We start from the raw sequence: 16,660 nt of genomic DNA, 5'->3' as shown, positions 1-16,660 counted from the left end.
TGATCTGTTACTACAATGACAGTCAGAACAGAAAAGTATCTGCATGCTTTCCGTTCTCCCTTACAGTTATTTCTACATTGGTGTCATTTTAAAAAAAAAAGAAACAATTTGTTTGGTTTTTCTTTCCTTTGTTTGTTGTTTTGATCCAGCAGCATTGTTCGTACCAACTCTACATTCAGAAAAATAGATTTCCTGTATAGTGCATTCACCTCCTGTAAATACAGTTCAGTATTAAGTGATTCACAGCGTTCTATCGATGCCTCGAAAATCTCGAGGCTGGCTATTTGGAATCAGCCAACTCAAAAACATTATTATCACAACAAATTACAACAAATCAAGACCGCCCATGAAATCTGACCCACACATTTAAAAATATCTTCCTCTTCCGAACACATCACATACGGCCTTGAAAATCTAGTGTAAAGGACTTTTTGCTCGACATTCAGACATGAACTGGTTTCAAGGGGGTAGATTTGAAACCTTCACTGTGCCCTTCAGGTAATCAGCTCCCTCCAGACTGAGGTGTAGGTTTACTTGTGCGTACCCAGCTGTTTCACGGACAACTAGCATCAAACTTGGATTTTACAAGAAGCTCTGTCCTTCTCTGAAAAGTCACACACAGAGCGTTATGGGAAAAAAGGATAATGATGACAAGAAATGGGTAAAAACAAAGCCATCTTTGATTTAAAACTGAGGGAGAGCAGGGAGAGCAGGGAGGCTTTGGAAAATGAGGTATAGAGTAGCGTTACGAGCAAGTTTCACAGAAAGACATTGGCACTGTTACCAGGCTAGCATAAGGTGATTGTGTTGTCTGCTGTGAAGCTTCACGTTTTAAAATCTCATGGAGGTAAAGAACTTAATGAAGTTAGGCTGTGTAATCAGAGCGTCCTTCCTATTTTCAGTTGGCAACACCCTGAGGATTAATATTCTATAAATTGCTTTAAAGAAAAAAGGAAAAAGTTGTTTTTTGAAGATCATAACCTGCCCCGCCTCGCTCAACCTGGTATAACCCTCGGCTTCAAATCAGTCATCAAAAACAAATCAAAACTAAAAGCATGTAAGCAGCAATCTTGGCAGAATGAAAATTCTTTTTTTTTTCTTTTTAAATATAATAAACAGAAAATGCGCCCACAACACAAAATATAGAGAATATGAAATCAAAATTTCAAGTGATTAGAAATTATGATAAACTCGCATATAAACTCTGAAATCCAAAACGAGGACTAAGGAAAATCTAAAGTGAGAATACGAGCTGTTTTCAAGTCTGGCTGTGAACAAGCAGAAAGACCTTCACTCTGGGAGACAAATCCTGCTGAAATACTGAAGTGTGCATCAGGATACACACACGCAAAACTGCTTCAATAACATTCCTACTTCTTGTTTAAACAGCATCCGGGCCAGTCATCATCAAAACATTCATGCTCAGTCTATAAATATTTCTCTGCAATTGATACCGGGTAATTGCTTCATATCAAGAGTTCATCCATGCTCTTTCGTTCTTGTAAATAGTTTCTCCAAAGGAGAAGTAATTTTCTGCTACCACACTAACTCCCTCTGCCTCAACTACAAACAACACTCAACTTTGAAAACGCTCCTCTCATGCCTTGGAAAAGTGCATTCCTATTGGTGCAATAATCTGCTAGAAGACAATCGTTTTGGTTTTAAGTGGAATTCATACTTTATCGGATTTTACATCTCCAAATTGATTTCAAAAGCTTGTGCAGTCAGAGTGAACCGTTTCACTGGATACGGTACAGCTTGCAACCTGCGTATGAACTTGTTGGTCCTCGGTTTCAAAGTTGGTTTCTGGCTCGCTTCAAAATGGCTGACATGTCCTTAAGATACCCCACCCCGCCCCCCCCTTCTCCAAGACGACAAGCTAAAGGCACGTACAGTATGAGAAGCCTCCTGTAACTCACTTCACGCATTTTTTTTCTTGAAAAATAATCCAAATAATAATAAATATAGATATTGCAGTTTCCACTGGCAGACCATTGCCTGTGAAGGGCCACACGGTCGAGCTTCCATTGCTACATTTGTCACAGGTCACTGCTTGTTTTTTTTTCCGTCACTGGGATATTAAGAGATGTGTAGCTGAAATCGAGGAAATGGCATTGAATTGACCTTCTTCTCATCAGGATCACAATTCACTGCATCATCACAAAATATATGACTTCTGTAACTTAAACTTTGTATTGATGTGAAACATTAATCCTTTAAGTAGACTGGAGTACATACAACCGACAAGAACCTTGATGAAGACTTAAAAAACCATTACACCCAGCAGAGAGATGATTAGAGTAGAAACTTCGTCCCTTTGCCTGACGCCTACTGAAAACACTTGAGCACAGACAGCCAGACAGTGTGGTAATCTATCAACACTATACTGCATTCCACACTTGAGGGCTGATTAAAGACAGGATTAACCCTACGCAGCTCTCTGAAAGAGTCAGAGCTACAACGCAAGCATCATGCACCAGCTAAGCTGTGAAAGCTGAGAAAATAGAGCCGAGCAAGTGGCAACTTCAGACGCCTCCTAAAGCTTCGCCACAGGTGACAGGACGGAACATTTTTGTTACAGAACATCAATCTAAGTCATCGTTGCGATAATCCAAGCTCTACTGTGGCGTGAGCAGAAACGCAAAGAATGTGTTTTGTTCTGTATCAGTGTAGCAGAAAGCTTTGAATTAAAGAAAAAAAACTGCTGTTACACAATCTAAACAAGTAATTGATCTCTGATTATTCCTAAGCCAATTTGGAGAGGCCGACTAATGAGAATTCATGTTTCAACGGAGTTTTGGCACACATTTTGGCCACTTGCTATCAAATTTCTAAGCTGAATATAATTTGAACCATCAGTGTAATGACTTTGTCTTGCTAATCTCTACTATCACTTTTTTCAACAGTGTCCATTTATCTATTTAGATCTGAGGCAATGGAAGTTCTCAAATGTCCCAAATTTTTACTACAACTGCTGTTAGCCCAAGCATAAGAAATGTGTTAGGGCAGACACTTAAGAAGAAAAACATAAAAAATATAGTACTGATTGCGTCCTAACCCTACTATTACAAAGCATATGTCCGGAATTTTGACTGTTGTTTCAGCTAACAGAGCCTACTGTATGGAGGGCTGCGGCAAATGCTTTTGAGACTGGTACCATGGGAGTAGGAGAAACTTTGAAGGAGCAGAATTTGCTCTCGCTCTGCCTCCTGGTGATGAGGAGGGGGGGATGAAAGGGTTGGTGGTGACGGGGTAAGTACCGCTGGGCTAAAGAAGCTCAGAACTCGATCTTGCAGGCGGGGAAAGACTCGTCTTGCATGACTACGGTGCTGCTGGAGGCCAGAACCATGATGTTCAAGTCCTGCTGCCTCTCGTGGGTTTGCTGGTACCACTCCCGAGTCACCTCCGTGTCGTGGGTCGGTATCAGAGTCACCTGACCGCAGACACAAAGAGAATGCATGAGAGGGGGGGAGGAGCAGCAAAAGACAAATCTTCTCTGTTGTAAAACTAATTATGTTAAATACATGCCTCTTCTTCACAATGTTAGCGATCATGACACACTGTACAGGTTTACCACAGCAATGAATGCATGGTGCATAAAGTGTATTCTGTTGGTGATAGAAAGCTGAAGAACACAGCTCTGTTGGATTCAGTGAAAGAGAGACGAGGCCCAGGCAGAGAGTAAATACCTGTAAATTGGAGCCCCACTGAGCTTTGCCCTCCAGCAGAGCGTCCAGGACTCCACGGCTAGGCTCTCCGCTGCCTGGGTCATTCCCACTCACGACGTAGTATGAAGCCCGCACTCTCTTGAAGAATTCCTGGTCCACATTCTTGGCACTGCAGTGGTTGGGCACATATGCCAAGTCGACATAGACAGGTGGTCCAGGGGGGACAGCTGAACCAGATTTCTGGGAGATGTTTCCTGGAAGTGAGTAAAGACACAAGCGTTAGTATTATTTAATTATGTATTACTTTACTTATTCATTAATTTTTCATATCCGCATTATCCATTTCAGGGTCCAGGGATTATAAATTATGTATCTGTTCAAAATGATTCTACTCTAGCAACTAAACCTGTGCAGCTCCTCCAACAACAAAGTCTGGCATCACTGCACCTCAATAGAATTTTATCTGTGTTGCACTGTCATGATTCTAAGGTTGTCCTGCATCTTTTGTGCTGTTTGATGTTTTATTGAAGAACGTTTTTTTTCAGTTTTTTTTAAGGCGTGGTCTTTACTTGACATGCAGTAAAGTGCCACATGCTGGGACTCGAGCCCAGGCTGGCTGGTTTGAGCGCCTTCAGCGTTGAGCCCCTTGTGCAACCAAGCGCCTCTCGAACACATTTTACATCGCCTCCAGTTGTTAATATCATGACTGAATCTGAGATGTAATATCTGCAAATAGATGTGAAATGTAAGTAAACTTAATCAAATAAAAATAAAAACATTAACTGAAACTGGTTTAAATCTACATAGTTTAGAGTAGTTCAGTAAGAGCTTGAAAGCATTTAGAGAATTAGAATTAATCTAAAAGAAAGTGTGAAATTCATGTTATGTCACAATATGGGTTCTTAAATCATATCTGATATGCTGTTTCCATGTAAGAAGATCATTTTCCTGCTCGGTTTTTACAAATGACATAATGCCTCTGAATGTTTGAATGTTTGAGTATTTTAATGTCCAAGTTTAACTGCTGGCTAAAAGAAAATAAAAGGCTTTGTACGTCACTGAAAAGTCTTTCTCAGTCTTTTGCACTGAATACTTTTTTTTACAGCCCAGTTGAGTAATGTGCCTCTTTGTCATTCACTGGATGTTCACTGACATTTGAATCATTCCTGGGGTTATTTTGAAGGTTAATTCATGGGATGTGATTTAGAATATGACGATGTTAACGCACCTGAGCTGCTCTTGATGCCATTGACCAGGCCTTTGCCAGAGTTGTGGATCTCACTCCTTGAGCCTTGGGTTTCAGACATTTTGATCAGCCTGGAGCTTCTCTCAGTGTCTTTCCTCTTAAGGGAGGCTGATCGAGGTGAGGCAGAGTCCTTAGCCTGTTTCACAGGAGTAGAAGACCTCTTCTTTACTTCCCCCCTGCGAGCAGGAGAGGCCGATTTGGGTTTGCCTTTTCTCAGGCCCTTGGTGGTCTTGTGCTCCTTCTTGAGAGGTTTCTCTGTGCTGCTGTGATCATTGAGAAGAGCCTCTGGGTCCACCATGCACACGTCAGGGTGGGGCTGGTGGGGTAGCGGGTCCTTGATGGGGGTGGGGAGGGGATCGTGAGTTTTTTGAGATGAGCGTGGTGTTGGGGAATGGTGGCCCCCACCAGCTCCAGAGGCAGATAATTTGTCCACTGGTAGATGCTCAGCATCTTCATCAGAGTCCAGATTTCCCTCTGCAGTTATGGAGGGACATTCTTCAGTTTCTGGAGGGACGTCAGAATCAGACTGTGAAGGTAACGACTCGCTTACTGATGTTGGAGGTGATTCCTCTCCAGCTAATGTGACAGCCAAACCAGATGACATTGCGCCCGGAAGCTGGTGCGACCCCTGTCCAGTGTCTCCATGGTGACTCTGAGTGTGGTGGCGCCTCTGTTTATGCGACCTCTTTTTCACAGAGTGTGCTTCATGATCGTCCTCGTCCCCTTCCTGTGATTGGTCACTGCGGGTACCCTCTTCGCCCTCATCACTAGAGAGCTGTTGAGGACTAGGGTTGATGAAGGATGGAGAAAGCTCTCCTTTGCTGTGTTTGTATTCACAGGAGGAGAAGCCTTGAGGGGAGGCAGATGAGGAGGTGGCTCCAGTGTCCAAGTCAGAGGGACGATAAGTCCTTCTGTCTCCTTTGCTAGATGTTTCTGTGTGGTAGGTGTCTTTTGATAAGGACATAGAGGGACTGTGGGGACTGGCAATCCCTTCCCTTGCTTCCATTTCCTCTTCCTCCTCATCGTCCCCATACCCTGGTGGAGGGGCACTGGGGTAGTCATCAGGCCTCTGTAGTAGCTCCCAGTCGGATATACTGCTCTTTCTCCTTACCTCTAATCTCTCTGGTGGCTTCTCCAACAAGCTTTTCTCTTCCACTTTTTCTGCCTCTCCTTGCTTCCCAACCTCTTCTTTTTCACTCGGCTTGGGATCAGCTGCTTCTGTTTTCTCATCTGTGCTGTCTTTACCAGTCTTTTCATCCAGTTTTTTTTCTTCTGTTTTCTCTTTGGCTTCAGTATCTTTCAGTACCTCTGTCTTTTCGTCTTTCTCACTTGTTCCTTTTCCTGACACCTTGGCCTCGTCCTTCAGAAGTACAATAGCTCCATTTGCCTTCTCCTCTTCTACCTGCAGTGTTTTTTTCTCACCCACTTCTGTTTTGGGTAAGTCTGCTACGGCACATGAGGTTTTGGTAGCTCCACTTTCACTCAGTGGAGGGACTGAGGCTGTGAGTTGAGTTGTTTCCGTAATCATTTCTGGTTTAGACAAAACAGTAGTAGATGTGATGGTGACGGTCTTCGTTTGTGTTGAGTGAATGGTACTCTCTACTGAATACGACTGAGTTTCTGATGAAAACGTCTCAGCCACTTTGATTTTTTCACATCCAATACGACATGGTATGGTACGGTCTTCCTTTTCAAGCGTATCGGGCTCCTTTTCCTGGGACGCCCTGTCAGAGGAGTCAGCCCTTTGGAGAGGAGAGACATCGAAGCAAGCTTCTGATTCTGTACTTTGTAAAGAAGATGAAGTGGGTGTTGTAATATCAGCACTCTGCTTCATATGTGCTTCTGATTCTTGAGCCACAGACTGTTTTGCAGTGGTGGATGAGCCTGGAGATGATGGTTTGGACACTTCTGCTGCAGGCTTCGTCATCACCTCCATGTACTCATCTCTCTGAAAACCTCCAAAGCACGAGCTTGTAGATGCAGCCATGAACGATGGTTCCTCTTTGGTGAAATGTACTTCAGAGCTTGATGTTGAGAATGTTTCAGCTTTGTCTGACAAAGGCTGGCTCAAAGGAGCAGGCGGTGAGGCAGAAGACGAAGAGGAGAATGTTGAAGAAGAGTATGTTAAGGTGGTGTACGTGCAACCTGATGAGGTAGTTTCCTCATGTTTTGCTGTGATATCTGGAGTCTGCCTCTGAACTACACCTTCATCCTCAGCATCTCTTTGGCTGAAATATTTATCATCACTTGGCTTGGATGACACGGGGGCATCTGAGAGAACACGGGTTTCTTTCTTATCCTCCTTCAGCTCAAAGTGACTGTGATCAGTGTAAAAAAGCTCAGAGTACCCTCCAGACCGGCTCGGTCCGATATCGGCATAGCTACCCGTTAGAGGAGGGGAGGGACTAGCTGCAGGCTTCAACACTGACTCAGAATAATCCGCTTGCAAAGAGCTGGTGGTAAAGCTGCTTGTGGATGAAGTTTCCTTTGTGACAAATATTGTCTCTGGTGAAAGAGCCACTTTGTCATCTTTTTTTTCCAACTCTAAAACTTCAGGTGAAGCAGCATCATCTGTCAATGACAACCTCGTTTTTGTTGTTGGTTCAGGCGACAACTGTGTTTTGTCTTTGTCCTCTGCTTTCATCTTATCAGGATGTTTGTGGGCATCTGGCGTTGAAAAGCTGCTTTCAGCTATTTTGGGTGAGCCTGTGTCTGCCGTCGGAGTTACTTTGCTCTCATCTAGACTCTTGGCCTCAAAGGATTTTGGTGTTGTGTCTTGAGTTGTATCCTCTTCTTTGAATGGTTTTCCACCCACATCCGTCTTGCTTGTGTCTGTTATTTTAATAGCTGAGGCATCAGAAGTTGGTTTACAGGCTGGTTCCTCTTTATGGAAAGTTGATTCAGACAACTGAGACATTTTATTTGAGTCCTCTGTCTCTGCTAATCTAGCACTGTCATCAAAATCGCGTCTGCACATTTCTTTTTCAGACTGTTCCCTAGCACCCTTTTCCATATCAACATCGCTTGATTCATCCTCTTCTTCCTCTTCCTCCTCATCTTCGTCCTCGTCATCATCATCATCAACAGTGAAATCTTCCCCCTCTACCAGTAGCCTTTTATCTATATGACTCTCTTTTTCCTCTGGAAAACTTATAGATTTACATGTTGCAGAGCTGCTAAATTGGCTGTTGTCAGATGCCAAAACGTTATCATCTATTTCATGTTCTGCAAAAGTGGCCACCACACCAGTCCTGGAGTCAGTTGGTGTTTCTTGTCTCACTGACAGTGATGCTTGTTGAGGTAAAATGTCTTTTTCTGCAGGTGAGTGCCGGCCAGATGGAGATCCTTCGCTTCGGCGATCAGGAGAATCCACTTTGTCTTTTTGTGACTCAGTAGATTTTTCTTTTTCCTTTTCTGTTATGTCCCTCTCTGGGAATTCTCCAAATGCTCCACTGGGGGCTGAGGCACTGAGATCCGGGGGGCTCCACAAGGGCGAGGTTGGCTCTTGTCTTAATGAGGCAGGTGCTGATTGAATGGCAGCACTGGTAGAAACGACATCACATTCTCTCGTTGCCTGTGTTTGAGAAGCTGCTGCAGCACTTTCCTTCATGTCTTCTTTCTCTTTCTCTGATTTTTCAGGTTTGTCCTCTTTGGGACTTAAAGAATAAGACTCAGCAGCTTGAGACATTTTGTTATCTTGTATGTCTGTGGACGAATAGCTCTTATCAACACACGATGCATCTACTCTTTCTTCTCTTTCACTCTCTTCCTCTTGGCCTTTCTCTCTGTCTTGATCTTTAGGAGAGGCACTTTGACTGTGGTGGCTGCTTCTTTCACTCTCTGTGAGGGACACTGGGCTGTAGTCAACTCTACTGAAGGACAAAGGTTCCTCTTTGTACTGATCGTCCAGGAGGAACATGGCTCCTCCGGTGTCTGTCTGGCTTGTTCTTCGGTTATCGTCAATGCAGATGTCAGAGGCATTATCAAAACTTAAAGAAACCTCACTCTCTTCCCTTGAGTCCAGATCATGATGTTTTGGGATGGGCTTTTCGTACGGATCATACTTGGATGCGCCAAAGGTTTGCATCTCATCTCTGGGGCTTCCACCGACGATTTCCTTCTCGGAACTAATTTTTTCATCCGCATCTACTTTTGCAGTGCCAGTCGTATCACTGGCATCCTCTGATTCTTTGTCTAACATAAAATATGAACAAGCCTGTGATAGTCCCGGAGAAGCCATCTCTCTTTCTCCTTCCATCTCCCTCTCTGCTTCCTTCCCTGCTTTCTCATCCACCTTGGTCTTTCCTGTAGCACTTGTTTCTGAGCTCATCGGAGACAGAATCTGTTTCTCTTGTTGCAGTGTTTCCTCCACACTGGACTGGCTTTCAGCACACGAAAGTGTGCAACTCCTAGGTTGGCTGTCAGAGCTTGATATTGCTGACAACGCAGGCTTTTTCTCCGCTGATTCAGACAATGTTTCTGCTTTGGCAACTGCAGTAAAACAAGCTTTTTCCTCTTCCTTTGATGTCACAATGTCAAAAGACGACTCCGGTTTGGCAAGTGGTGCGGCCGTGGTTTGTGTTTTCACAACATCTTTGTCAGCTTCAGGTAAAAGTCTCGATTCTTCTTTTGCAACCTCTTTAACGTCTTCATCCAGGGAGGGCTCCTGCATTGTAAGTGTTGGTATGATAACTGTGGGCTGTTGAGCCGGAGGTGGTTGAGTTTGGTCACTTGTCTGTGGAGACAAACCCTCAGAGGAGATATCCAGGTCAGATTTCCTCAGCTCCACTGACAAAGGTCTGGAACCTGCTCCACCCATGCAAATGTCTTCCTCCTCTTCTTCTTCTCTGTCTTCATCTGATGACTGAACCACAAATGCAGATTTGTAATCAGTCTTGGACACCAACACTTCTTCTCCCAATATTGTCTGCGTAGGTTGTTTAATGCTTTTGTCGAGGTCTTTCTCCTGCACCTCCTCTTTCTCCCATTTCTCCTCTTTGGTGTGGTCTGCATCAGAGTAGTCAGACTTTTCTTTCTCCGAAATGCTATCGGTCTTCATGTGAGCAGCATCTTTTTCTTCCATCACCTTCTCATCCGGTGCTGGTTTTGTCTTTTCATCTTTGATGTCTTCGCTGTCATAGGTGTAGTCTTTTTCCTGTTCTTTCTCCATTTTCTGCTCTTTGCTTAGTTCAGCAACATGTGCATCATCTTTTTCCATCTTCTCTTCCTGACTAACACATTTCAATTCCTCATCTTGTTCTTTAGCAAGCAGACAAATGTCATCTCTTTCCAAAGAGCCTTGCTGCACTCCTTCTGAGATAGTTTCCTTCTCTGTCTGAGCTCCAGGAAGCTTATCAGTAATTTCTTCATGCACACCCTTATCAGTATCATCTAAAATATCATGTTTAGTTGTTTTCTCCTCTTTCATGCTCTGGGCCTGTGCAAGGTCTATCTCTTTTTCATCATCCACCTTGGATTCAGGCTCAAATGAATAATCGTCTTTATCTTTTTTCTCTTCTGTGGTGCTACATGTTGGGGTGTATATGTCCTTTTCTTCCTCCCGTTTGAAAGATTCGGCGTCATGATCGCCTTGTTTCACTGCAACTTTCAATTCGTCTTTGGGGCTTTCAACCTTTGATGACTCTTTATCTTTTGTGTCAATCGGTTGTTCGGTGGTTTCATCTACTTCTTTCTCTTTTTTTGTATCTCCAAGGTCAATTTCCTTATCTGTCATTTGTTCCAAAATGGGTTTGTGGTCCTCAATGATGCCCTTTTCATGTATTTTAGTCTCTTGGGTTTGTTTCTCAGCCTCTTTGTCATCTGTAGTTGTTTTAACAGAAGTCATATCAATGTCCTTCTGCTCCTTAATAGACACAAATTTAGCAACGTCAATCTTTTCGTCCTCTTTTTTAATGGTCATTTCTTCATGAAATTCCTCTATGATTGTTTCTTTTGCCTCCTCCTTAATGAGTTTTACATCTGATATAACATCTTTCATTTCAGCCTTCTTCTCCTCTGTGAGGGGCTGTGCATCATCCATCTCTTTTGTTTCCTCCCCTTTAGAGGGTTTTATATCAGAAATTCCATCCTCAATATTATATTTCTCATCTTTAATGGGTTTGATAGCTACATTAGGATCGTGAACTGTTGCTTGTTCTTCCCTAGACAGTTTGACAGTGAGTGCTTCCTCCTTGTCTACTGTTTCCTCGGTTTTTTCTTCTATTTGTGATTCAACAGCACAAATATCTTTATGGATTTCTTTGTCTTGTAGGATAGGTGTTGCTACATAAATGACATCCTTTGTGGTTGTTTCATCCTTAAACGTTTTGACAGCAGAAATATCTCCACTTATCATTACACCCTCTTCCATTACCTCAGCTGGTTTAATGGAAGAGATTAGATCTTTATTTGTCTCTTGCTCCTTTTCTCCTTCCATGGTTGGTTTGTCAGTTTGAAGTGTTTCTTTTGCTTCTGCCCTGGTTGGTATGGCAGAGATATCAACATCTTTACATACGATGGCAGGCTCTTCTTCCATCCTGGTAAGTTTATCTGCACCAGCAGCATCTTTACTTTCTTCATGTTCCCCCTTTTCTCCCACTGTTGGTTTAACAGCAGGGGTTTCTTCCTTGCTTGGTAGTTTATCATCTGATGTAGTAAGCTGAAGAGCCACAGTGCTCTCTTTCCCAATATCCTCTTTCTTGTCTTCTTTTATAGGAGGTTTGAAGATGTAAGCGTCATCCATGCTTTTTGTTACACCTTGATCCTGTGCTATGGAAGGGATGGTGCTACTGTCCTCACTATCTTCTTCACCTTTGACTTTCTCATTGTCTTGCTCAGTTGTTGTTTTGTCTGCAAAAATCTCATCTTCACTCACTTTTGCATCCTCCTCCGCCTCCTTACTGAGGCTGATGGTCGAGATTACAGCTTTACTAATTTCTTGTACCTTTTCTTCTTTCATAGGTAAAAGGGATTCATCCGCCTTACTTATATTTTCTTTTTCTTTGCTAAGTTTAGCAACAGTGATGTCATCAGTCTCTTCCTCTTCTTCCCTCTGCTCATCTGTAAAGGGCTCCGTGGCACACACCTCTCTTTTCTCCATCTCTTTTTCCTCATCTATGTCTACTTTCAGTTTGATATCTAATGTTTCTGTCTCCTTTTTCTTCTCATCTTGGGAAGGCTCAGTGATGGGCATATCAACTTTTTTTTCCTCTTTTATGTCTTCTTTAACAGGCTTGAAATCTGAAGGGTGGACCTTTTCAGTCTCTTTTTCTTGAGTCTTTATAGAGCTGATTTCAAAAACGTCACTCTTTTCTATCTCTCTCCCCCCATCTTTCAAAATCTTCTTATCCGACATGTCATCAATTTTTGCCTCCTTAAAATCACCTTCAGTTCTCAGGTCAAATCGATCCTCTGGTGTTTCTTCTCTCGTCTGCTCATCTTTAACTTGTTTGGCCTCAGAAGTAAGAATTTCCAATTCTGAGTATTGACTGGTTTTGGCCATTGTAATGTGGTCTTTTTCTGGCTCTTTGTGTTCATCTTTAACGCCTCTATCAAAAGTGACAGTGTCCTTTGACATTTCTTCTTTGATAGGTTTGATATCAGAGGTACTGTCTTTTGTGGGCTCTTTATCTTCTTCCTCATCTCTGATGGACTTAATGGTGCAAACGTCTACGTGAAGGTCAGGTTTGTCTTTCTGCTCATCCCTGATTTGTTTTGCACCTAAGGTGTCACTCTTTTCTTTCTCCTGCTCCGTGCTGATTGTTTTAACTGCAGACTTATCATTATCATCATCGTCTTTCTCATCGACATCATCCTCTTCATCCAAGAAACCACTCTTCCTTTCTGGAGATTTATCCGGTGTAGGAACTTTAGGCTCCTTCTCTTTGAAACTGTCATCAATGTCTTCTTCGTTAGATGGCAGGACAGAATCCCTCCCAACTGCAACTGGTACTTGAACTTCTGTAACAGATGAAGTCACAACAGGTATTATTTCTGCCTGTTTTCCCTCCTCTTTTGGCACTAATGAAGTGTCTTTTTCTGGCTCTTTCATCAAAGGAATTTCTTTCATGTCCTTTTCAAATGACTTGTCCTCAGATCTTCCAACTGCTACTTCAAACTGATCACCTTTCTGTCCATCACCTTCTTTCCGTGTCTCTGTTTTTTGGTCATCTTTCTTTTCAGTTTTGTCGTCACTGATGTCAACGACATGAGGAAGCTCCTCTTGCTTTTTCAGTTCCAAATCAGGGAAGACCTTTGTCTTGTCCTCCACCGGTGACTGGCGAAGTGGAGAGTGAGCTGCACTTGAGGGTCCAGACTGTGGAGGGGAAGCCATTTTCACAGTGATATCATCTGGACTGAAGCAACGGTCTTCACTCTCTGAAGTTATTGAGTCGGATCCAAATGGTCTAGTAGGCACAACGGATGAAACATCTTTAGGGGCTACTGCGTAAATATTTTCCTCTTCGACAGGTAGATGGACTGATTTGATGTCGTGTTGAGCCTCTTCGGGTGACCCTGGGCCAGAAAGCTTTTTGGAGTCGGTCTCTTTGCTTTGTAACATTTGAGTTGAAGCATAGCCCTCTTGGAGTTTTTCAAGTGAAATGTCAACATTAGGAGTTTGGTCTTCTTCCTCCTCTTCCTCCTCCTCTTCTTCTGCAGCATCACGAACCTCAGCCACTGTCTTCTCCTCTGCAGTAGGAAGCTGTAAATCACTGGACGGAGCCTTGGATTGTTTGTCGTCTTCTAAAGAAGGTGGTGAGAGAGTTTCGGCAGAGCATGGCTGCTCTTTGCCTTGAGCAGCGTCAGCTGCAGTTGACAGGGAAACTGGGCTTTTAGTTGGCTCCTCAGCTGGAGGAGCTGCGACAGATGCCACAGACTGATCTTCAGCGATAGAGGTAGGAAAGGAGGACATTTTGTCATACTCTGTGATGGACGTTGCAGAAGATACATGCTCCTCTTCTGCCAAAGGAGCAGTGATGATATTGGTGAAAACTGACACTTGTTCTTGCACACCTGGAATAAAGCCTTTCTCAGTTAAAGCTGCAGCTTGTATCTCCCTCATGCCGTGAATGTTTACAAATGAGCCAGTCTGATCTGGAACAGAGATGTCATAAGCACCAACGTCATACTGAAGATGTGGTATTCTCTCCTCCGCTTCCTCGTGAATTTCCTCGTCAGAGATGGTCTGTTCTGTTTCAGAGTAGCCGGGAATTGTCTCATCTTGGATGTAAGAGACGGGTTCAGCTGCAGCAGCTCCGTGAATTACTGAGGTTATAGGAGCAGTGGCCCCTCCAACATGGGATAGGTAGCCCTCCTCCTCTTCTTCCTCTTCTTCTTCTTCATCTGCAGTCACAATTTCGGTTGCTTTGCTTCCAAATTCATCTTTAGGCTTGACTTTGATCTCTTCATCTGCTATTACATCTAAATCTTCTACCTCCTCCAACTCTGCTTTTTCAATTGCGTCTTCCTCCTCCTCTTCTTCCTCTTTCTCATCCTTGGATGGAGTTATTTGGAGCTCTTCTTTAGTCACAACCTTAGTTAGGAGATTGTCTGATTTCTCCATTTTTTCTGTCTCGTGCTTTCTGTCAAGCCCATCATCCTTTACCTCTTTCCATTTTGATTCATCCTCCTCTTCACCAATTCCCATGTCTTCTTCTTCCTCTTCCTCCCTCTGTACTTTCTTTTCTATAACTGGGGCCTCTTCCTCCTCTTCGTCCTCATCCTGACTTGCTGCTCCCTCATCTTCAAATTTTTGAGCCTCCTCCATTTCTTTCTCTTGAGTGGACACCATGCCCTTGTCTTCAAGTTCAGCTTTCCCTTCTGTGGCTGGCTCCTCCTTTTCCGGGGACTTTGTTCCCTGTGGGATCTCTGAAATGACTCCTTGTGCTTCCTTCTTCTCTTGGATGGGGCTTTCTGCTGCTGGCTCTGGGGAAACACCAGAACTTTCTGCTGGCTCTGCTGATACAGCCTTAACTTTTTTCAGTTCTTCAAAATCCTTGGTGAGGTCTTCAGGTGTGGAGGGAGCAGACGTAACCTCGGCAGTCCCATTCTCGAAGGGTTTAGGTTGAATAGTTTCAGGTTTGGTCTCTTCTGCTTTGGGTTCAGCAGGTTCAGCTCTTGCAGCTTTGCTTTTTGCAGTTTTGGCTTTACTTGACACTTTCGCTTTATGCAATGTCTTTCTCACTTCGGGTGTAAGTGGTTTTAGGTCAGGCTTTGTCATTTTTCTCAGCTCAGGTTTGGAGGCATCCTTCTTCTTGTCATCTTTTGACTTGGCATCTTTCTTATCGTCTTTTTTGTCATCTTTCTTTATTTTCTTGATTTCTTTCTTTTCCTTGTCTTTTTTCTCATCCATTTTGGACACCCTTTCCTTGGAATGCTTTTTCAGGGATTTTTCTTTCATGAGTTTTTTCTTTTCTGGCACTTCAGTTTTAGATTTGATAGTCTTGGTAGGCTTTTTCTCCTCTTTTTTCTCTGATATATTTTCCTTCACAGAGTCACTCTTTGCCTCTGTGGTGGCTGACACATCGTCTTGTCCTTCAGTTTCTTTCTTTGAGGCCTTTGCAGTGGTCTTGGGGGAAGATTTGAGACTCTCTTTGCTATCTGTTCTTTGTTTTAACTTGGTTTGTTTAATAACAGATGGAGCAGCTCCTGAAGCAATGTCCTTTTGTGTGGCTACAGGATAGCGCAAGAAGTCAAGGTGTTTTAATTTTTCAAGGCCCTCTAGGATCTTGTTTTGTGGTGCATTCCCAGGGAACAGCACTCTGACGATCTTTTCTGTAGGGTTGGCAGGAAGCCAGACAACTAAGGCCGTAATTGATGTCAGGTAGGGCACAGATATTTCTCCTTCTTTCCCATTGGGCAGCACAATGCCAGTTTTGGCCTTGCTGTTTCCAGCCCACTTCTGCATTAAAAACTGCATCTCTTTACTGTCTTTGACAGGGTTGAGAATATACATGTCTAACCGCCCCACTCCCATCTTATGGAAAAGCGTAATGGGCTCGATAGTGTTGCTGACCACTCGAAAGAGAGGCTCCGGCTTTACTCCTAGTTTGTTAAGGTACTGCAAAGTAAGTGAGGCCTCTTCGATGCTGCGTTTCACTTTGAGATTAGATTCTGGCATACGGAGCTTCTCTGGCACGTTGAAGAACACCACACCTAGCTCAGGAGAAATCAGGTTCTTCATCCAGTCACTGTAGTTGGTGGAGTCTTGTGACTGTTCTTCCTCCTGTTCTGCTATCTTCCTTTGAAGAAGCCCGTTGATACCGGGAAGATTGTCAGCGCCGATGTGTGTGAGCAGAATTGAGTCAATCCGGTCCAAGTGGCGGACCAGCTTCCAGAAGCAGGATTTTCGCTCAGAGCCTCCATCCACTAGGATGTTGAAGCCATTCACAGCAAAGAGAGCAGAGTCTCCTCGTCCGCCTGGAAAGATGTAGCAACATGGCTTTGACAGCTTCAGGAAGCCTCCGGAGGTGGGAGGCTCCAGGAGGTCAAAAGGTGAGGGGACGTCAACAGTTTCAGAGATGTACTCTGTGAACTCTGCGACGCCCTCCATCTTGGGGAGAACAGGTTCTGGGTTTAGTTTGTATTCCAGGAACTCCCGCAGGGTCTGCTGCTGTCCCAGGGAGCTCCAGCCCACCTCCCTGCGGCAGGACACAGTAAGTGTAGCCTGCTGCTTGGGGGCTGTTGTTCCCAGTAGTTCACTGACCTGGAGGAAAGACACTCGGAATCAGTGATGGAACAGTTAAAA

The 16,660-nt window shown here is 43.7% G+C and overlaps 1 protein-coding gene across 1 annotated transcript in view; it reads right to left on the bottom strand.

Annotated features, from left to right (window-relative positions):
- Positions 1–2,853: 2,853 nt before the first annotated feature.
- Positions 2,854–16,660, bottom strand: part of map1ab (microtubule-associated protein 1Ab) — a 63,009-nt gene continuing 49,202 nt past the window's right edge. The window contains exons 5-7 of the mRNA XM_075470412.1: positions 4,897–16,618; positions 3,690–3,922; positions 2,854–3,433 (exon numbers count right to left, since the gene is read on the bottom strand). Coding sequence (XP_075326527.1) covers positions 3,278–3,433; positions 3,690–3,922; positions 4,897–16,618 — 12,111 coding nt within the window. The 3' untranslated portion in view covers positions 2,854–3,277. The remainder of the gene's footprint in view (positions 3,434–3,689; positions 3,923–4,896; positions 16,619–16,660) is intronic.

Source organism: Odontesthes bonariensis, chromosome 7, assembly GCF_027942865.1.
Source record: "Odontesthes bonariensis isolate fOdoBon6 chromosome 7, fOdoBon6.hap1, whole genome shotgun sequence".
NCBI lineage: Eukaryota > Metazoa > Chordata > Actinopteri > Atheriniformes > Atherinopsidae > Odontesthes > Odontesthes bonariensis.
This window is presented reverse-complemented; position numbering and strand designations above follow the sequence as displayed.